Genomic DNA, 20,733 nt, shown 5'->3' with positions numbered 1-20,733 from the left:
TATAACTAAATAATACAATAAAACACTTACATATTCGGTGACAGAATACACTTCAGATCATCTCTTCACTACTATTCAATTGCATCTGAGTAAGCAATTATGTCAGATAAACAATAGCTTACAATTAAGACGCATTTAGGGATGATCGATTTATTTAAATCTATGGCGCGTAAATTTGCGCAACACTCCCCGCCGTAACACTTCATGTTAATGCAAGTTTTACAAATGTCTGATTGATTTATGTATTTTTCTAGCATCCCTAAATTTTACTGTAAGAGCGTTCTGTATAAGAAAATTGAATTGATATTTCGCAGGATATTACTCATCGTTATGCTTTGGAAATATATCTGTGTTGATTCGTAAAGAAACCAGAACTTGAAATTGCCCTGTGGTAGATATTCTCTTGCTCTTCCGTCGTTTCATTTCTAACCGTATCAACACTCCATTGCACAGAAGTCTCGATGTACTTTTTCCCTCGTTTTGAAACTTAGGTACGCGTTAATGATACGTAGGTACCTATCTCTTGTGTGGATATTTACATTTCATCAGAGTAATGTTCATTTCTGTAGCGGCTTATGTCGGACCGTGTTGGCAACAATTCGGCAGATCTCCGTGCATCTCGCGGTGGAGATCTAGTTTGAACTTTGGTCGCTTCATCTTTCCTATTGCGCAATTATCCGATGAACACCACATTGATGAAGGAAAGGCGGCGAATATCTTCCAGATGTTGGAAATTTGCCAACTTGCACAGGATGATTTCCGAGATAATAATACAGTAAGAACGACCAGGGAATGGGATTTATGTTCGTAATCGGAGTATTATTACTTTCCTGTAATAGTGTATCATAATTCATGTTAATTTTATAAACATAAGTAATAATTATTACTACTTATAACCATCTTCTATTACGTTTAGTCCCGTTGTGCAGGGTTTATGAGCAGAAACCTATGGATCCGATATGGTTCGATAATCACTAATCTCGGTGCTAATGTACACTTCCGTACTTTCTACAAATATCCGTACTAAAACAATTATTATAAGTTTCTTGTACATATTTTAGATAAGTGAATGATTACCTTTGCATGTAGGTATGTATAGTATAGCGTAGCGTTCAGGTTAGAATAATTCAATAGATGCAAGCCAACACTAATATAGGAAAGATCAATAGTTCAATAATTTCAAACACCACTTTTTAGAAATGAACTGTTACCTAGTGTAATACACACTCTTACTTTTAACTATAATCGTAGATATTTAATATAACAAGGGGTTTGCCTGCTCGGCACGGTATTACCGTATTATCGACTCACAGTGTTTGTCTTTTTGCCAAGCATGACGTTCGGCCAACTCTCTCGATGGAAGGGTTATACTGTACCTATTCGTGTTGGTATGGATTAGTCAGCAGGGTTGGATCGTGAGGTGCGCAACTACGCCATGGGCGTACGTAACACTCCCCCCGGGTACGCCGAAACTCCGGTCGGCTTACAGATCGTCGCGCCGTACATCCAATACGGCCAGCTTGGCTACAGGGCGCTCGAGTATTCCGTTTGCAGTTTTCACCGTCGCCGCCCTGATCTGGTGGTCCGTTTGGCTGACACTAGTTCCGATGACCTTGCCTTTTGGCCAACAGTTTCTCGGCAGCTTCGGGTCAACGATGATGACTACGTCGCCGATCGCTATTGGCTTGGTATTCGCATACCATCTTGTTCTGCGTGTGATCTCCGGTAGATAGTCGGTAAGCCAACGTTTCCAGAATAGGTTGGCCAACTGTTGAGACATTCGCCAGGATCTCCGCAGAGTTGTTCCGCTATCGTCAAGAGCGCAAAGTGGTTTAGAGCCGTCGGACGACCCCAGGAGGAAGTGATTAGGGGTAAGAGCAGGTGCGGATTCGTCGTCGACTGGGACGTGTGTCAGCGGCCGAGTGTTAACGGTGTTTTCGATTTCGGCCAGAAGACTTCGAAGCATCTCATCGTTTGGCCTGTGTGGAGGGCTAATTGTCATAAGGTTCCGTTTGACTACACCGACGAGACGTTCCCAACTACCACCCATATGGGGTGATGATGGCGGGTTAAACTTCCAGGTTATCTCGGCACCGCTGAACTCTTTCATCACCTCGATCTGGTTGATTGTCATCGCTGCTTCTCGTAATTCGCGGCTTGCTCCGATGAAGCAGGTTCCACGGTCGCTGTAGATGGTCTTGGGTGTACCTCGACGTGCTATGAAGATGCGAAGTCCCATAATGCACGAGTCGGTATTTAAAGTGTTCACAACTTCTATATGGATTGCACGGATTGTCAGGCATGTTATCAGCATACCCCAACGTTTCTCCACTCGACGGCCCACAACGACTTCCACTGGTCCGAAATAATCAATTCCAATATGCGTGAAAGGTCGAGCGTAGGCGTCTAGTCTCTCGGACGGCAGGTCGGCCATTATGGGTGGCCGTGGGGTGGCTCGTTGGTTTTTGCAGTGTTGGCAGTTGTATCGTACCTTCGCATATGTCGTTCGTAGTCTAGGAATGCAGTATTTCTGTCGGATTTCATTTATGGCAGTCTCATGGTTTTGGTGGTGGTACTTATTGTGATAGTGTGTGATTAGAAGATCTGTGGTGTGGTGGTTGCGTGGGAGGATGATAGGATTTTTGGCATCTTCGGTGGCTTGGGTACAAGCGTTGATTCTGCCGCGCATTCGCATGATTCCGTAGTTATCCAGCCAGGGCGTCAACTTGAACAACGAACTGTTTTTAGAAATGCTCTTTGATGATTCGTTCGTTGGTTTCAGAAGAATGTCTGTTTCATCTGGGTAAGCTTCTCGTTGGGCTTGACGTATCACATATCTCTCGGCGACCTGTATTTCTTCAGTGGAAGGGGGACCACACAGGATAGGCTTCTTCTGTTGCTTCAGACGACAGTTTTTTGGGAAACGGTGTACAAGCGTAGCTACCTTGACCATCTGCTTCCAGCTGGAGACATTGATAGCCGGGTCAGGTACGGTGGAATGGGTTAATAGATATGGGCGGAGTTCAGTATCGGTCTTGTTGGCTTTCGACGGTTGACGTGGCCACGCTTCTTCCGGAAGGCGTAGGAATTCTGGCCCGATGAACCACCTGGATTCAGGAGTCATGTCGGGAAACTTCTCCCATTTTGTTCCTTCATCCGCGACATTTAGCTTCGTTGGAACCCAACGCCACTGGATTTGCTCCGTTGATTCCAGAATCTCGCTAACTCGACAGGCAACGAATGGTGTGTAACGACGATGGTCCGAATATAACCAGCAAAGCACATCCCGAGAATCTGAATGATAGAATTGCTTATTCATATTAAATGACAGGGAATCGACAACCGTTCGGGATAACCTCGTGCCGATAACCGCTGCCATAAGCTCCAGTCGTGGGATTGAGTGATATCTCAAAGGAGCAACTCTTGTTTTGGCGGCAACTAGGTGACACCAGACAAATCCATTTTGCATGAATCTTAGATAGCATGCAGCGGCCATGCCGTTTTCACTCGCGTCCACGAATGTGTGAAGTTGAACTTCGTCGTACCTAGAGGCAGCTTGAGAGCGGAAGCATCGTGGTATGTGCACTTCCTCAACTCGCGGTAGGACTTGCAGCCAGCTACGCCATTTGGCAAATGCGTTGTCGTTGATCTTGTCGTCCCACTGGATGCCGCTACGCCAGATTTCCTGTAGAAGGATCTTGAGGAACATTAGGAACGGCGCAATGAGTCCTAGAGGATCGAAAATCGTCATGAGAATCCGTAGTACCTCCCGTTTTGTGGGATGACGACATCCGTTCCATAGGTTGCAGTCGTAGCGGTTCCAACTGACCCTGAAGGTGAAGACGTCTGCAGATGTACACCACCACATCCCGAGCACCTTTTCAGCTTCCGTTTCTGGCGAGAGATTTAAGCTTTTTTCCACAGCGTTACTTCCACGTAGGGTTGCTAAGACACTTTGAGAGTTGCTAGTCCAGTTGCGGATTTCAAATCCTCCCTGCGAATGAACAAACCTTACTTCCTGGGCAAGTTTGATTGCTTCTTCTTCGGTATTGGCGCTCACCAACATGTCGTCAACGTAATGTCGTTTCTTAATTGCCTCAACGGCGGCTGGATGTTTCTGGTTGAAGCGCGATGCGTTCAGGTTCATGGCGTAATGAGCGCTACTAGGGGAGCAACAGGCGCCGAATGTCATAACGCTCATTGCATAAACTACTACTTCTCCGTTCTCATCCCTCCAGTAGAACCGCTGGCACTGTTGGTCTTCTTTCCGGATTTGAACTTGGTGAAACATCTCACGTATGTCACCTGCCAAGGCTACGGGGCGCTCACGGAACCCGATTAACACGGTGAACAACGACGAAAGGTGATCGGGACCCTTCAACAGAGCAGAATTAAGCGATACGCCGAACGCCTTGGCCGCTGCGTCCCATACGATCCTCACTTTGCCCGGTTTGTTTGGATTCGTCACCGGAAATATCGGAAGATACCACACCCGCTTGAATGGTTGCTGCAGCTCTTCATTGGACAATTTTCGTATGTAGCCTTTATCTGCGTAGTCGGCCATTTTTTCCTTTAATGTTTTGGAGAGCACTTCATCCTTCTTCATGCGCGTTTCAAGACACTGGAACCGCCGCTGGGCCATTTTTTGGCTGTCCGGTAATCGGACGTTGTCGTGACGCCAAAGGAGGCCGGTTTCGTATCGTTCTCCTGTGAACTTGGTCATTGATTCAAGCAAATACTGTGCTCGTTGATCGTCGACGGAGAGAAGGGCCTGTTGTGGCTTCATAACTCCCAAGCTATCCAGCGAAAAATAGTCCTTGATAGTTTGGTGTAGGTCGTCGTCCATTTTATAGTCATTTTCGCAAGATCCAATGTGGTAGACAGAGTGCACTGGACTAGTTGCAGATTCAAATGTTCCTCCTCCACATACTGTCCAGCCGAGACGAGTTTTGATGGCAATGGGGTCGTTCGGCTTGCCTTCGCGACATTTGAGGGAAAGGCTGAGATGCTGGTTCTTTAGTCCGATGAGAATGCGTGGTCGAATATTGTGATACGATACGATCGGAAGCCCCTTTAGATGGGAATGCAATGAACACAACTCTTCTATGTCCATTGTCTGATACGGAAGAAGAAGTTCGTTCACCGTGCGCGCACCGCTGACTGTGAAGGTTTTGGCTCCACTATGCACTCCAGCGATCCCCAACTTGATGATCCTTGACATTGTCTCTCGTCGCTGTGTACCACCGGTCCAGTGAAGGCATAGTGATCGAACTTCTCCACCCAGCTCGAGCTCGTCAGCCAACTCTTCATCCAGCAGCGTAAGATCCGAACCATCATCCAGGAATGCGTAGGTACGGATCGACCCACGTTCTCCGTGTAGAATTACTGGAACGTAGCGGAATAGGATGTTGCTTGACTTGGTTTGATGCGTGTGGCACCCATGCGCTGTCGAGTCAGCGTCTGCTCTAGGAGGATCCGTATGCCCAATTGTACGGGGCATTATTCTCGTGTTTGCAGACGTTGCTGGTGTGGATGGCGGTTGATGTTTGTGGTCGTTGTGCAGCAGTGCATGGTGCTTGAACTGACACCCATTCTTCCCACAAGGCTTGGCTTGACACTCTTCATTGTGGCGACGGAGACAGCGACGACAAAGTCCGAACTCCCGTACTATGGCCCAGCGTGAGTCCCGGGAGAAGTCCAGAAAGCGCTTGCACTTGTCGACCGCCAGACATGCTTCCTTGCAGACAATGCATTCGTCGTTGGCACTGCGATTCTTCCAGCTAGATGGTTTGGTCGCCGGGGGCACCGGGGAAGCATTTCCGGAATGAGCATTGACGAAGGCATTTCCCTTCTTCCTTTCGCTCCGAATGGTCTTTTCATTTGTGGTTTCCGGAATTATCACGGTGCTTGCTGCCTCAGCAAGAGAGTACATCCAGGTACTGAACGCTGCTAGGTTGACCCCTGGGATAGATATCCTGTACTGCGCCCAATTCAGCTTGATGGTTGGAGGTAACTTGCTCACCAGTTGATGCAGAAGTGAAGTGTTGTACAGGTATTCATCCAGGCCGCATGCATCCACCGTCGCGCAGAAATTCTCCACACTCACGGCAAAGTCCACTAGGGTTTCTAGCTTGTCTTCTCTGATGGCCGGCAGGGTGTGGATTTTTTCAATGAGCGTGTGAACGATGGCTTCAGGCTGTCCGAACATCATCTTTAGTGTCTTCAAAATACCTGGCACATTCGAGGGATGTACCAAACGGCTTTTCACCGCTTCGAATGCTCGTCCTTTAAGACTTTTCTGAAGTCGAAAGATATTCTCATCATTGCTGAAGCCGCACATGGCTGTCGTATTATTGAAGGTTGCCACAAAGAGTGGCCAATCCTCAGGATTGCCGGAGAACTGGGGCAGATCCTTAGCAACGGCTTGCCGCGCAGCTAGCTGTTTCTTAGTTAGCGGAAAGAAGTCTTCTTCACGTTCCGGCAGACGGCCGACGTACGGTGGGCCTTCGCGTCGAATCTCCTCGAGTATGTTACGTGGGCCATCGATGAGTGCTCTAGAGCGATGATTGGAAAATTGGTCAGCGACGGGGTGGAGGGATTCTTGGGCCACCGAACCTTGATCTTCCGGTTGCGAATGGTGACTTGATTGCGCTTGAGGTAGCCATCTTCTCACGACATCCGATTCACTGTTCGTATTCGACCCGTCCTCGCTTGCCATCGCTTCCAGCAGCCTGTATTTCTCCTCCAAGTACACTCGTTCTTGTTCCATCTTCTTCGCGTTTAGGATCCGCTCTTCTTCTAGCTTCTGCAGCTTCAGCTTAACAAGCGATTGCGAGGATCTACTGGATGCCCGACTGGATACATGGGATACTACAGACTTCGCCTTTCCAATGCTTATCGGTAGATTCTTGTCGGTTTCCGTTGGTAGTGCCTGGTTACTACCCTTGGCCGACGGTTTATTGCCTGCTTTCGACGGATTCTTGTCGAATCCCTCTGCCTGCAGTCCGCTGGGTTTTTTCAGCTCCTTCTGGTCCGTCGGTCGTTGCTCAGATGTTTTCAATTTTTCCTTCGCTGCCGTTTTCTTCCCGTCTGCTTTTGGCTTGACCTGTGATCCCACCTTACAAGCTTTCGACGTTTTCGGGGTTAGTAGATCACCTGGCTCTTGATGGGCTGGAAGGTTGAGTTTGTCACTATCGTGTCCGGCTGCCTGCTTCTTCTTAACCCCACCGGTAGGAACGCCACCATTACTTCGATTTAATGACCCTTCAGGAACTAGCATTGATTTTGTACAAGCTTCGCAGCTCCAAGGTTCGTCCTCGATGGCTTGGGTAACTCCCACACAAGTGAAGTGAAACCATTTCAGACACCTATCACACCTCACCATACTATCCGTGTCCACCGTACGACACACTCTGCACGATTGACCGGGAAACGAATATTCAGGTTCCACTGTTACGTTGGTAACCACCACCGGAATACCACCAATTGCACCACTATCACTACCACCGGCTTCATTGCCTTTTCTTGACCGACCTTGACTCGACATGGCCGAAAGTGACTGCGTTAATTCGTCAATAAACGAAAATAATAAGATGTTGGAAATTTGCCAACTTGCACAGGATGATTTCCGAGATAATAATACAGTAAGAACGACCAGGGAATGGGATTTATGTTCGTAATCGGAGTATTATTATTTTCCTGTAATAGTGTATCATAATTCATGTTAATTTTACAAACATAAGTAATAATTATTACTACTAACGAATCTTAATTTTAACCATCTTCTACTCACGTTTAGTCCCGTTGTGCAGGGTTTATGAGCAGAAACCTATGGAGCCGATATGGTTCGATAATCACTAATCTCGGTGCTAAAGTACACTTCCGTACTTTCTACAAATATCCGTACTAAAACAATTATTATAAGTTTCTTGTACATATTTTAGATAAGTGAATGATTACCTTTGCATGTAGGTATGTATAGTATAGCGTAGCGTTTAGGTTAGAATAATTCAATAGATGTAAGCCAACACTAATATAGGAAAGATCAATAGTTCAATAATTTCAAACATCACTTTTTAGATTTAAACTGTTACCTAGTATAATACACACTATAACTTTTAACTATAATCGTAGATATTTAAATAACAAGGGGGTTTGCCTGCTGTGCACGGTATACAGTATTATCGACTCACAGTGTTTGTCTTTTTGCCAAGCATGACGTTCGGCCAACTCTCTCGATGGAAGGGTTATACTGTACCTATTCGTGTTGGTATGGATTAGTCAGCAGGGTTGGATCGTGAGGTGCGCAACTACGCCATGGGCGTACGTAACACCACATAAGCTACTACCATTTGCATTGATGATGCCACGAAAAGACTCGAATATGAATGAAAAAGACCAAACCAACGTTTGGCGGCAATCGAAGTGAGCAAAAAATGGTTATCACTCTCCAAGCTGTTTTTCTTTCCCGAAAAGCGATTTCTCTCCGAACATTTTCGAAATCCAATTCAAATTCGATCCAAATTCAATCCGAATCCAATCTAAATCCAATCCAAATCCGAATCCAGTGCATATCCAACCAATTTCCAAATCCGAATCCAGTCCAAATGCAATCAAATCCAAATTTTCCGAATTCAATCCGAATCCAATCTAAATCCAATCCAAATTCTATCTAAACCAGCGCAAAACCAATCCAATTCAAATTCAAATCCAATCCAAATGCAATCGAAATCCCATACAATTTATATCTAATCAAAATCCAAATTCCATCCAAGCATCCAAACCCAAACCCAATTTCAGTGCACGTGAAAACAATTCCAAATTCAATTCAAATCCAATTTAACTACAACACTTATCCAATCGGTTTGAATCCAAATTCAATCGAAATCCAATCCAACTACAATTCTAATCCGAACAAAATCCAATTCAAAGCCAATCAAAATTCAAATGATATTCAAATCCAAATTCATTTGAAATCGTATTCAAATCAAATCCAATCTAAGTCCAATCCAATTCTAATTTTTTGCACATGCAATACAAATCCAATCAAAATTCTCTCCAAACCCCTGCTAAATCCTATCAAAACTTAATTCAAATCTAATCCGAATCGGAATTAAATTTAATTCAATTTTAATCCAGAACCAATTTAAATTCAATCCAAATACATTTCTAATCTAAATCCAATTTATTTCTAATCAAAATTCATTCCAAATCCAATCCAATTCTAATTAAAATCCAATCCAAATCCAATCCTAATTCTTCCCAAATTTAATCCAAATCCAATTGAAATCCTATCAATATCCAATCCAAATCCAATTTAAATCCCATACAATTTATATTCAATCGAAATCCACACCAAATCCAATCCAATTCTTATCAAATTCAATCCAAATCTTATTCAAATCCAATAGAAAATCTAATCCAAATTCAATAAAAGCCTGTTTCAAATTCGATCCAAATCCAATAGAATTCCAAATCTGAGTCCAGTTCAAATCCAATCCAATTCAAATTCGATTCAAATCCAATCCGAATCAAAATCTGCATCCAGTGCAAATTCAATCCAATTAAAGTCCAAATACAATCCAAATTCAATTCAAATCCAAACCAAATGCAATCTAAATTCCATCCAATTTATATTCAATCGAAATCCTCTCCAATTCCAGTCTAATACTAATACATTTTCAATCCAAATCCAATTCAAATCTTATTCAAATCCAATCCAAATCTAATCCAAGTCCAATTCAAATCCAATCCAATCCATTTCCAAATCCAAATCGAATCCAAATTCAAATCAAATCCGAATCCAGTGAAAATCCATTTCAACTCAAATCCAAATTCAATCCTAATTCGATTCAAATTCAAACCAAATGCAATGTAAATCCCATCCAATTTATATGCCATCAAAATCTACTCCAAATTCAGTCCAATTCTAATATATTTTCAATCCAAAGCCAATTCAAATCTTATTCAAATCCAATCCAAATCTAATCCACATTCAACCAAAATCTTATCCATATTCGATACAAATCCTATTCGAATACAATCTAAATCCAATCCAAATTCAAAACAAATCCAAATCCACTTCACATCCTTTCCAAATCTCACCCAAATCCAATCGGAATCCTATCCAAATCCAATCTTAATTCAATCAAAATCCATTCCGAACCCAATTCAAATCCAATCCAAATCTCGGATTTTAAATTTTTTCTAGGGAGGTGGTTGATTTTTATGGGGAAAAATGTCAAAACTTTGTAGGACCAGCATCCAACGTTTATTGGTACTGCTGAAAACTTTTTTTTTTCCTACGAAAAGTTTTGCGACTGTAATGGGTATCGAACCCACCATCCGCAGCACAATGCGATTGAATGCCTGTTGACATGACATGCCTGTTCATGACAACTACATGAACTCGAAGCCCACAAAGTTGGACCAACTGTCAGTCATTTGAACAAGTTCGTTTTGACTTGAACTTCACAAATTATGTCCAGTGGTTTCAAATCACGTTGTCTGTGGTTGCATTGAATTTTGACGTACGATTGCTTTTTAGTGGGGAATTTGTATATTTCGTTATGCCTTGGTTGGTTTTTACGCGGTTTCTAAGCCCATTTTATTTTTACATAGCATTTATACTTAAATTTTGGAATTTCTTTTGGCTCCCTTAAGTAAGGTGTTTGAAAAAGCCAAATTTCAAATGAATTTTCCAGAGCTGATCTCTTGGATAAAAAATAAATCTGAAATAAGAATATGCCAGTTTGAGTTGTTCATAACAATTGTATAAAGAAACAAAGTGATAGTTTATTAACTTCGTAGAATTTATGATTCATTTATAATTCATTTTCCTTGTGTTATCAAAAAAACTCTTTCGCGACTTGAGGAATGCAGAGATCGGCTTTTAAGGTGAATCCTGATTCATAAAATCACAAGTTTTCATTTCCTCCCAATAATTTAAAATAGATTCCAATGACAATTATGGAAATGCGGATGTGTTTTGGATATCTAACAACCGTGGAGGTAAAATATACATTTGTTGACTATCAGATCATGTTAAATAGTCTACTGTTCTCGAATTATTCACATTAAAAATAGAAACCTAGAATCTAACTCCATTTGTTGTTTTTCTGCTCAATTTTCTTGGTAAATCTGGAAGTAGACATGATTATTTTGTACTACTGTACATACTAACTTTGTCTGGTACGGGAATTGATTCCACTTCATCATCCTGGAACGTTTCATTCCACCCAACGTATCACTTCATCAGGTTTTTTGCCTTTCTCTTGCAATAAAGTTGTGCCATATGCTCAATCCGAAAGCAAACTTTTGAGAGGAAGTCTGCAGAGTTAAATTTCATATACTCAGCTCGGAGAACTGAGGTAATGTCTGTCAGTGTGTATGTGTGTGTGTATGAATGTGCGCAAAAACAACTTACTCAACTCCAATTGGCTCGCAACAGGTTGCATTCGACGGGAAATTTTACGATGAGTATATACCAATGTTAAAAATAGGACATATCCAACTATCAATGATATTTTATATTTTTCTTATACGCCGTTAATAAACGCAGGAGAAAAGCATCAACAGTGCTTGGTAGCTAAGTTTGTATTCAATAGTCTATACGAAAAGATTATGAAAGTTAAATTAGGAATTTGTTCGAATAGGATGTGTAATTAACAGATTTTTAGCTGTGTGATTTGTCTCCCTGGTGGTTATATTGTCTTTTTAAGAAATAGCTGAAATACAGAAGATTTGGTGGTTTCGAATACCTAACTAGCTAACTAAATACTTAACTAACCTATTATAAACAAACACAAAGATTACCAAAGCTACCCAGAACTGAAATACACTAAACCAAGGGCAATAGTGTATAACAAAGCAACGACCATAGAGCAGAACGTTACATTGACAAGTTGAATGAATATTAAGATATTTGTGTCAAATATTGCATACATTAAGGGATACTCTACATAACATCAAACCGTTGATTTTGAACTCCCTCAATATGCATTATTTTGAACGGAAACTTCAATTACTATAGAATATCACTACACCATCACTGAAAACCTTTGAGCAAAACTTACAAGGAAGCAACTGAAACATGTTTGAATCGTTTTTCATTTTTAATGTACAAAAAATATGTTTTCTTCATATCACATTTTCAGAAAAAAAAAAATCCTTAGGACCTCCGAGGACGATTTTTTATTCACTGCCTTCATGATTGAAAATATTTTTTATTCGCCATAATGTGGTCAGTCGAATCACATATTTTGGTCCCAAAAGCGGTTGCTACCATCCCTGCTTACTAATATCGTAATACGTGCTTCTCACTATCACTGTTTATTTTAGGCCAAAAATATCTGCCAATGCTTCTTTCGCCACTTTGCCCCAAAATAATATCACAACAATCGAAATCAGCAACTCTGCGTAGATTCCTTTTCTGATAAAAATATGTAACTCACTTTACATTTTTTTATGAACTTGAAAAAAGACTATGTCATATGCCAAAGGGATTCAGCATATAGTACGTTGGTGGAATGACTCGGACGGCACAGGTGGACACGCGCGCGGAAATCGCGTCGATATCACGATGAGAACGGTGTTTTGGCGTGAGCACTTCCTGCCGACGCTGAACGATGACTGTCGGGCAGATCTTACTGCTTGGTTGGTCGAGAGAATCGAATATTGCCATAGCATTTATTCACCCCTCCAAGTAATGGTGCCAATACAGTAGATTCTGCCCAGCTGCTACACAGATGCCGGCACAACTTTGCCGATGTCTCATCAAGGCGCTTTTTTTGCGACATACAATCAAAGTTCGCGAATACAGTGCCAGCAGCACGTGGATGAAAGTTGGTGTGCGAGTGCGAAAAGGAGGGTGTGGTATAAAATGAGGTCAAATAAAGTTAGTTTATGGTGAAGATTGGCTGCTTATATACTGAATTTGATTGCCGAATATCGGCTGAGATCTGCTGAAATTTGTGCAGACTGTTCGGTAAAATATTGATCAGTAAAATATTTGTTGGTTGAAGTTTGGATCAAAACTTTAGATCCCAAGCTTAGTCGTTGAATGAAACTAAGCGTGTACATTTACTTACAGATAGTAAATTCCCCTCGAGTTTTCTCAGATACGTGGCTGGCAATATGACTTGCGTAGAGCGCTGTGCTTTTCGATGAATGCTGAAAGTAACGCAGTTCCGCCTCTCTTGTGAACGTCAAGCGTGGTTTTTCGAAGGTGTTGTGCTTTCCACGTGCGAGTCTCAGAAGGTTAAAAGACAGACAGAATCACCGTCTTTGACCAGACAAACTGAACACTTACTCAGAAGATTTTCTCATAAAAGAATATTTCGTTTTGTATTTTAACGAAAAGTTCATAAGAATTTTAACTGGAGCATTTTATTTGTTGCAAAATATTTGTTTTAACTTCCGAAGGACACTCTTTTGAATGTCAGTGAGATTTTTTCAGATTCCCTCTGAAAATTGTATTGAATTTCCACGGAATTTATTTTCATGTTTTCATAAGAATTTAAATTAGAAATTCCTTTAGAATTCACAAAAAAGAAGCTTAGGAGTTGCATTTCAAGAAGCGCTTTTGCTTGCTTGACAAAGCGTTTTTCACGATTCAATGCATGTTCCGAAATAGACTTTAAAAGGTAAATTATATTTTTATTTAGGCAATATTGCGCTTTTTTCTTTTATTTGTGTGAATTTTAATTAATAAACTATTTCTTCTTAACCTTAGTAAGATGTTGGGGTCAATATGACCCAAAACGAAACTTCAAAGTAGAATAACTTTTTACCTGATAATCCAATCGTTCTGAAATTTCTTGACTTCTAATATTTTGTGGAAATGAAGCATCTGACATGAAAAAACTATTTTAAGGTGCAACAGGAACGACCCCACAAAAAAAGTTACGAATAAGATGTTAGGGTCATATTGACCCAGAAATGTAAATGCTTATAAAACAGTCAAATTTTAACCGAATTGCAAAGTTTATATACCGTTCGAAAGATAAACTCATCAATTTTGTGGCTATGTGGTGATATGCTGGTTCTGGAGCCAATGGCCACCGGGAAACGAGTTCCACGGGGACCTTGTCGGTCGTATAAGGAGAGCATAGAATTCGCTCCATATATGCCTTTCGATCGCTAATTCTTCATAGATTCTCTTAAAACGGTAATGTATGGTCCATGAGAGGGCTTCCGACGAAAGTGGCTACTCCTGGTACATGCAAGGTGACCCAGGAGAACCCGCAGGAGGGAACATTTCCGTTATCAGCACCAAAATATGCCGTGCGGCGGCTATTTCGTCATGATTTTCCACAAAATAGATGATTATGCGCTTGAAATCGATAATTGACCACATTGGCCACTCTTGGAACCTATCAGGGGCCCCCAGGGAACCCGTAGAATTGGACATTTCCGTTTTAACTCCAAGATACGCCGTGCGTCGGCTCTTTCATCATGATTTTCCACCAAACAGATGATCATGCGCTCGAAATCGATAAGTGACCACATTGGCCACTCTTGGAACTTATGAGGGGCCCCCGGGGAATCCGTAAAAGAAGATGAAATATTGAACACTAAAATATGCCGTGCGGCGGCTCTTTCGTCATGATTTTCAGCTGAAAATATGGTCATGCGTGGTCATGATGGTCATGCTGAAAATATGATCACTAAAAAATGCCGTGCGGCGGCTCTTTCGTCATGATTTTCAGCTGAAAATATGGTCATGCGCTCGAAATCGGTAAGTGACCACATTGGCCACTCTTGGTACCTATGAGGGGCCCCGGAGAACCCGTAGAAGACGACATTTCCATTTCTACTCCAAAATATGCCGTGCGGCGGCTCTTTCGTCATGGTTTTCAATACTTTATAGGTTCCAAAATGAAGAATGTGATCACTTATTAATTTCGGTATAAAAACGGAAATGTCACCTTCTACGGGTTCCCCGAGGGCATCTCATTGGTTCCAAAAGTGGCTAATGTGGTCATTTGTCGATTTCAGGCGCATAACCATCTGTTTGGTGGAAAATCATGACAAAAGAGCTGTCGCACGGCATATTTTGGTGTTAAAACGGAAATTTCACATTCTACGGGTTTCCCGAGGGCACCTCATAGGCTCCAAGAGTGGCCAATGTGGTCACTTATCGGTTTCGAGCGCATAATCATCTATTTTGTGGAAAATCGTGACGAAACATCCGCCGCACGGCATATTTTGGAGTTAAAACAGAAATGTTCCTTTCTACGGGTTCCCCAAGGGCACCTCATTGGTTTCAAGAGTGGCCAATGTGGTCACTTATCGATTTCGAGCGAATAACCATCTCTTCGGTGGGAAAACACACCGCACGGCATATTTCGGTAGTAAAACGGAAATACTCCATTATACGAGTTCTCTAGGGGCCCCTGATAGGTTCCAAGAGTGGCCAATGTGGTCAATTATCGATTTCAAGCGCATAATCATCTATTTTGTGGAAAATCATGACGAAAGAGCTGGTGCACGACATATTTTGGTGCTAAAACGGAAATGTCCCTTTCTACGGGTTCCCCAAGGGCACCTCATAGGTTCCAAGAGTGACCAATGTGGTCACTTATCGATTTCAAGCGAATAACCAACTGTTTGGTGGGAAATCATGACAAAAGAGCCGCCGCACGGCATATTTTGGTGATAAAACGGAAATGTCCCCTCCTATGGGTTCCCCGGGGGCACCTTGCAAGTACCAGGAGTGGCCAATGTGGTCACTTTCTAATCCAAGCGCATAACCATCTGTTTGATGGAAAATCACGACGAAAGAGCCGCCGCATGTCATATTTTGGAATTAAAACGGAAATGTTCCTTTCTACGGGTTCCCCGAGGGCACCTCATAGGCTCCAAGAGTGGCCAATGTGGTCGCTTATCGATTTCGAGCGCTTAACCATCTATTTGGTGGAAAATCATGACAAAAGAGCCGCCGCACGGCATATTTTGGTGATAAAACGGAAATGTCCCCTCCTATGGGTTCCCCGAGGGCACCTCATAGGCTCCAAGAGTGGCCAATGTGGTCAATTATCGATTTCAAGCGCATAAACATCTATTTTGTTGAAAATCATGACGAAAGAGCCGCCGCACGGCATATTTTGGTGCTGAAACGGAAATGTCCCCTCCTGCGGGTTCCCCGGGGGCTCCTTGCATGTACCAGGAGTGGCCACTTTCGTCGGAAGCCCTCTCATGGACCATACATTACAGTTTTAAGAGAATCTATGAAGAATTAGCGATTGAATATATGGCATATATGGAGCGATTTTTATGCTCTCCTTATACGACCGACAAGGTCCCCGTGGAAGTCGTTTCCCGGTGGCCATTATCTCCAGAACCAGCATATCACCACATAGCCACAAAATTGATGAGTTTATCTTTCGAACGGTATATAAACTTTGTAATTCGGTTATAATTTGACTGTTTTATAAGCATTTACATTTCTGGGTCAATATGACCCTAACATCTTATTCGTAAGTTTTTCCTAATATCCGAAGAAGGTTAATTCTTATTCTTCTATCTTACACTTTTGTAAAACATATAAATCACGCAATCTATCAATAGTTTAAAACTTCATTCAATTTAATTAAAACTCAAATTGGCGTGAAAAAAATATGGACCAAGCGGCGTGTGACAGGTTTTGAACCGCGACGCACCGATGCAAAAATGTCGTCGGAAGCGTATTGATAAAAACTGCCAACAACGGTATGGTGCGGTGACACACACCACACCTCTAAACCTTACGTTAATTGGCTGCCTCCCAGTTACCGCGCTGGTGCAGCTTTTCCAGTCCAGCACACTTAAGTCGGTTCCCGGCTCCTTGCTGTTTTAGACGCTGGATGCTCGTTTATCCACGCTTTCTGTCCCGTCCAGTGAAATACAATGCCACGATGTCAAAGTTGTGGGGATGTAACTCATCTTAGGGGCTGTACACTAATTACGCAGAAGCGGAGCTAAGACCCTTTCCGTAAAACGGTTTCGAAAATATAATTTTATCATTACAGATCGAAATCATGAGAATATGGGTATCAAACTTAATAGCTTTACAAGACGATGGTTATAGAAACATTTTAAGAATCATAGTAACAACTACCTTTCTTATATCTGGTTCCAGGGAAGGACCAATTTGGATCCGACAGGAATCGTACATACAAGGAAGGGTTGGACAGAACGATCGGAGCAGGCGAAATTTTATCACAGTTTAAATGAACATCATTCTGAATTATCAACCGATTTCTTTGCTTCTGCCAGTGTTCGACGAGAAATTTTGGAAAATTGGTTCAAATTTATGTTCAGATAGACGAATACAGAAGATATTCCCTTTTTATATTTATTAGATTATAAAAAAAATATTTTTCCGTCGAACACTGGCAGAGCCAAAGAAATCAATTGTTAATTCACAGAGTTATGGTCATTTGAACTTCGATAAAATTTTGCCTGTCCCGACCATTCTGTCCAACCCCAAACAAGAACAAGCCGTGCAAGTAACACAGCTAAATATTAACCACTGTGCAACTGCCCATCAGCTGCTGTGGCAGTCGGTCTCGGATCCGTACAACGTCCCTGTCGATAACGGCAATTGGGTGGCGGACGGGTCTAGGATGGCAGCTATTTACCCGATCCAAGAGGTGGTACACTCCTTTGCTGAATGTGTCGCGATAGCCAAGATCCATGATGTGTTCTATTGTAGCTGCTGCTGCTATGCCCCACCAAGGTGAAGGTGAAGTGAGGCAGCCGCTGCACCAATTGAAGGGGTCAAGCGTTACTAGAGGCGCTCGCGAAACTCGACGCATTGCTACTTAATGATGGTTCCGCTAGCACGTTCAGAAGGAACGGGGTCGAGTCATAGATTGACGTAACGTCCTGGTCTGGCACCAGACTTGGACTGGAGGGTGGATGAGGGTTACACCCATAGTGATCATGTAGCAATTCGTTTTAAGATCAACTATGGCGTGCAACATCCGAGGTCCGGGGATCCCTGCCAGGTCCGTAAGTGGAGAACCAATCACTTCGACAGCGAAGTTTTCACCACGGCCCTGGCCCTGGGACTGGAAGCCAATACTGAAGGTCTAATCGGGATGCGTTGGTAGTTGCCCTATCACGCGCGTGCGACGCCACCATGCCGAGGAAAGCCCTGCCGAGAAATGGCAGACGCCCGGTATACTGGTGGAGTGCCGAGATTGCAACCATCAACCATCAACCTGCCTCAAGGCTAGACGAAGGATGCAACGTGCCTGCACCGAGGATGAAAGAGCGGACCGCCGAGCTGCGAAACTGACCTTTAACAAGGCCATCAAGAACAGCAAGAGAGCGTGCTTCGACAACATATGCGAAGCAGCCAACGCGAACGGCCGAGGGTACGAACGGCCTGTCAAGCAATCAGTTCGGTTTTCGCAAGGGTAGGTCCACGTTGGACGCTATTAACTCGGTGGTAAAGACCGCCGAGATAGCGATCCAACAGAAAAGGCGATGTATTCGATACTGTGCGTTAGTGTGATGTGACTTAATGTGAAGAAAGCATTCAACAGCGCAAACTGGAATGCCATCGTGCTCTCGTTACACTGGCTTAGCCTGTCGGTGGGCCTGTACCGGATTTTGGAAAGTCATTTCCAGAACCGTGTACTATTATACGAGACCGATGCTGTTGAGAGAAGCGTTCATATTACCGCAGGAGTTTCGCAAGGTTCAATACTGAGCCCGGTATGTATGATGGGGTTCTGAAGCTAAAGTTCCCTCCTGGTCTTAAGATCATCGGTGACGTAACCTCGGAGGTCTACGGGGAGTCAATTCCCGAGGTAGAACTGACCACAGCACACGCGATCAGCACGGTGGCGGATTGGATGAGCGCTATAGGCTTGGAGCTCGCTCAACATAAGACGGAGGTGGTTATCGTCAACAACCGCAAGTCGGTTCAACATGCAGTGATTCATAAGAGTAAAGTCGCTATCGCATCAAAGCCGAGTTTGAAGCTCCTTGGGGTCGTAATAGACGACAAGCTGACCTTCGGCAGCCATGTCGACTATACGTGCAAGAGGGCTTCGACTGTTGTTACGGCATTATCGAGGATGATGTTCAACAGTTCCAATGTGTGGTGTATTCCCTAACCTCGACCAAACCGCGAGTCTTTCGGTTCCCCAAAACTAACACTATATATAAGAATCAAGAAATGTATTGTTAAACTTTATTTCGGCTCCGTAACGCTTCACGGCAAATGAGCCTTCCAAATAAACGAAAGATTAAAAAAAAAAGTTCCAATGTGTGTGCCAGTAGACGTAGGCTACTAGTAGGCATTGCCGTATCTATTCTTAGCTACGGGGACCCGTCCTGGGCGAGAGCTCTGGGGGTATCCAGTTACCTGCGGAAGCTGGAGAGCACGTACCGCTTGATGTGTCTCAGAGTGATATCTGCCTACCGCACGATATCACACGATGCAGCCTGCGTGATTGCGAGCATGATGCCAGTCGGGCTGGTCATCCGGGAAGACGAGGAGTGTTTCGAGCTACGTGGTACCAGAGGAGCCCGCGAACGCATCAGGGTGACTTCGGTTGCCAGATGGCAGCGCGAGTGGGATAACTCTTCTAAAGGTAGGTGGACCCACCGGCTGATACCTAACATATCGAGCTGGGTGGGAAGACCCCATGGGGAAGTTCACTTCCATCTGACACAATTCCTGTCAGGCCATGGCTGCTTCCGGCAGTACCTCCACAGGTTTGGGCACGCGGAGAGCCCCGTCTGCCCTGACTGCCCAGGTGTTGATGAAACTGCAGAGCACATACTGTTCGTATGTCCTCGTTTCGACGTCGAAAGAAGAGCTATGCTAGACGTTTGCAGTCGGGACACAACCCCGGACACCCTCATCCAGAGGATGTGCCAAGCGGTGGAGAAGTGGAACGCAGTTTCGACTGCAACCACGTAGATTGCCTGCAGCTTGCAGAAAATCTGGTTCGTCGAGCAGCAGTCGACAAGCATGACTAACTTGTGATTGGTCGGTTAGAGCGAAAAGAGGCTGAACGTGGGGAAGTGAATGAGAGGTTTGCACATGCCGAGGTAGGAGTGTCGCAGCGGGTGGCAACCGCAGTCGCCACCACTAGGCATGGCAGAAGAATGAGCGCTTAGGTGTTAGTATGGACTGCACATGCCGTAGCACTGCTATCGACACCTCGAGGCACGGCAGAGGAGAGTAGAGTGAGCATCCAAGTCAGCCTCACATGGTGTGTCAGAAGTGAGAACCTAAGTAAGTCCCACATGGTTCATATTGTTTGTCAAGAGGAGCTAGAGTGAGTACCCAAATAAGTCTCAGATTGGTGTGCTAGAGCGTGAATCAGGTGGCAGGGTGAGCATCCAAGTTAGTCTCATATGATGCGTAAAGGGTGAGCACTAGAGTGATTCAAATTTTGACTTTTTCGCTCCTCTATGCTTAAACGATGGTATTTGCTGTTTTATTAATGCTCCTAAAGTTTTATCTAATTTGGATGTAACTAGACTGAGCAAGCGCAGTTTCAAGTTTGTATGAAAATTATTATAAAAACAGTAACTTTTTAAGGAACACCGCTCCGCAACGTTGCTCATTAAGCTATAAAAATATATGAATTGTGTTGATTACATTTGAATAGTTAATGAGTCGCAACACGGAACAGTTTTGCATTTAAGGGATGATATCTATAGTAATTTCCATACAAACTTCAAACTGCACGTTCTCAGTCTGGTTACATGCAAATTAACTAAAAA

General features: G+C 43.4%; 2 protein-coding genes and 1 long non-coding RNA gene across 7 annotated transcripts in view; all 3 read right to left on the bottom strand.

Moving 5' to 3' along the window:
- The window catches only part of LOC134224902 (ATP-binding cassette sub-family C member 4-like), a 66,720-nt gene extending 54,084 nt beyond the window's left edge, over positions 1-12,636 (bottom strand). For 2 of the 5 annotated variants that reach the window (XM_062704546.1, XM_062704548.1), the window contains exon 1: positions 12,453-12,636. The gene's annotated coding sequence lies outside the window, so the exon portion shown is untranslated. The remainder of the gene's footprint in view (positions 1-12,452) is intronic. The other 3 variants (XM_062704549.1, XM_062704550.1, XM_062704551.1) reach the window with 3 other exon arrangements.
- LOC134222015 (uncharacterized) lies at positions 1,484-7,279 on the bottom strand. The gene has a single exon (XM_062701171.1). It carries the CDS (start codon positions 7,277-7,279, stop codon positions 1,484-1,486), a length of 5,796 nt encoding a protein of 1,931 aa, XP_062557155.1.
- LOC134219242 (uncharacterized) lies at positions 7,835-8,174 on the bottom strand. The gene is made up of 3 exons (XR_009981521.1): positions 8,094-8,174; positions 7,960-8,029; positions 7,835-7,890 (listed from the first exon to the last, which is right to left on the bottom strand). It is a non-coding gene; the product is annotated as an uncharacterized LOC134219242 (long non-coding RNA).
- Positions 12,637-20,733: the final 8,097 nt, after the last annotated feature.

This window comes from Armigeres subalbatus, chromosome 3 (assembly GCF_024139115.2).
Source record: "Armigeres subalbatus isolate Guangzhou_Male chromosome 3, GZ_Asu_2, whole genome shotgun sequence".
NCBI classification, from domain to species: Eukaryota; Metazoa; Arthropoda; class Insecta; order Diptera; family Culicidae; genus Armigeres; species Armigeres subalbatus.
This window is presented reverse-complemented; position numbering and strand designations above follow the sequence as displayed.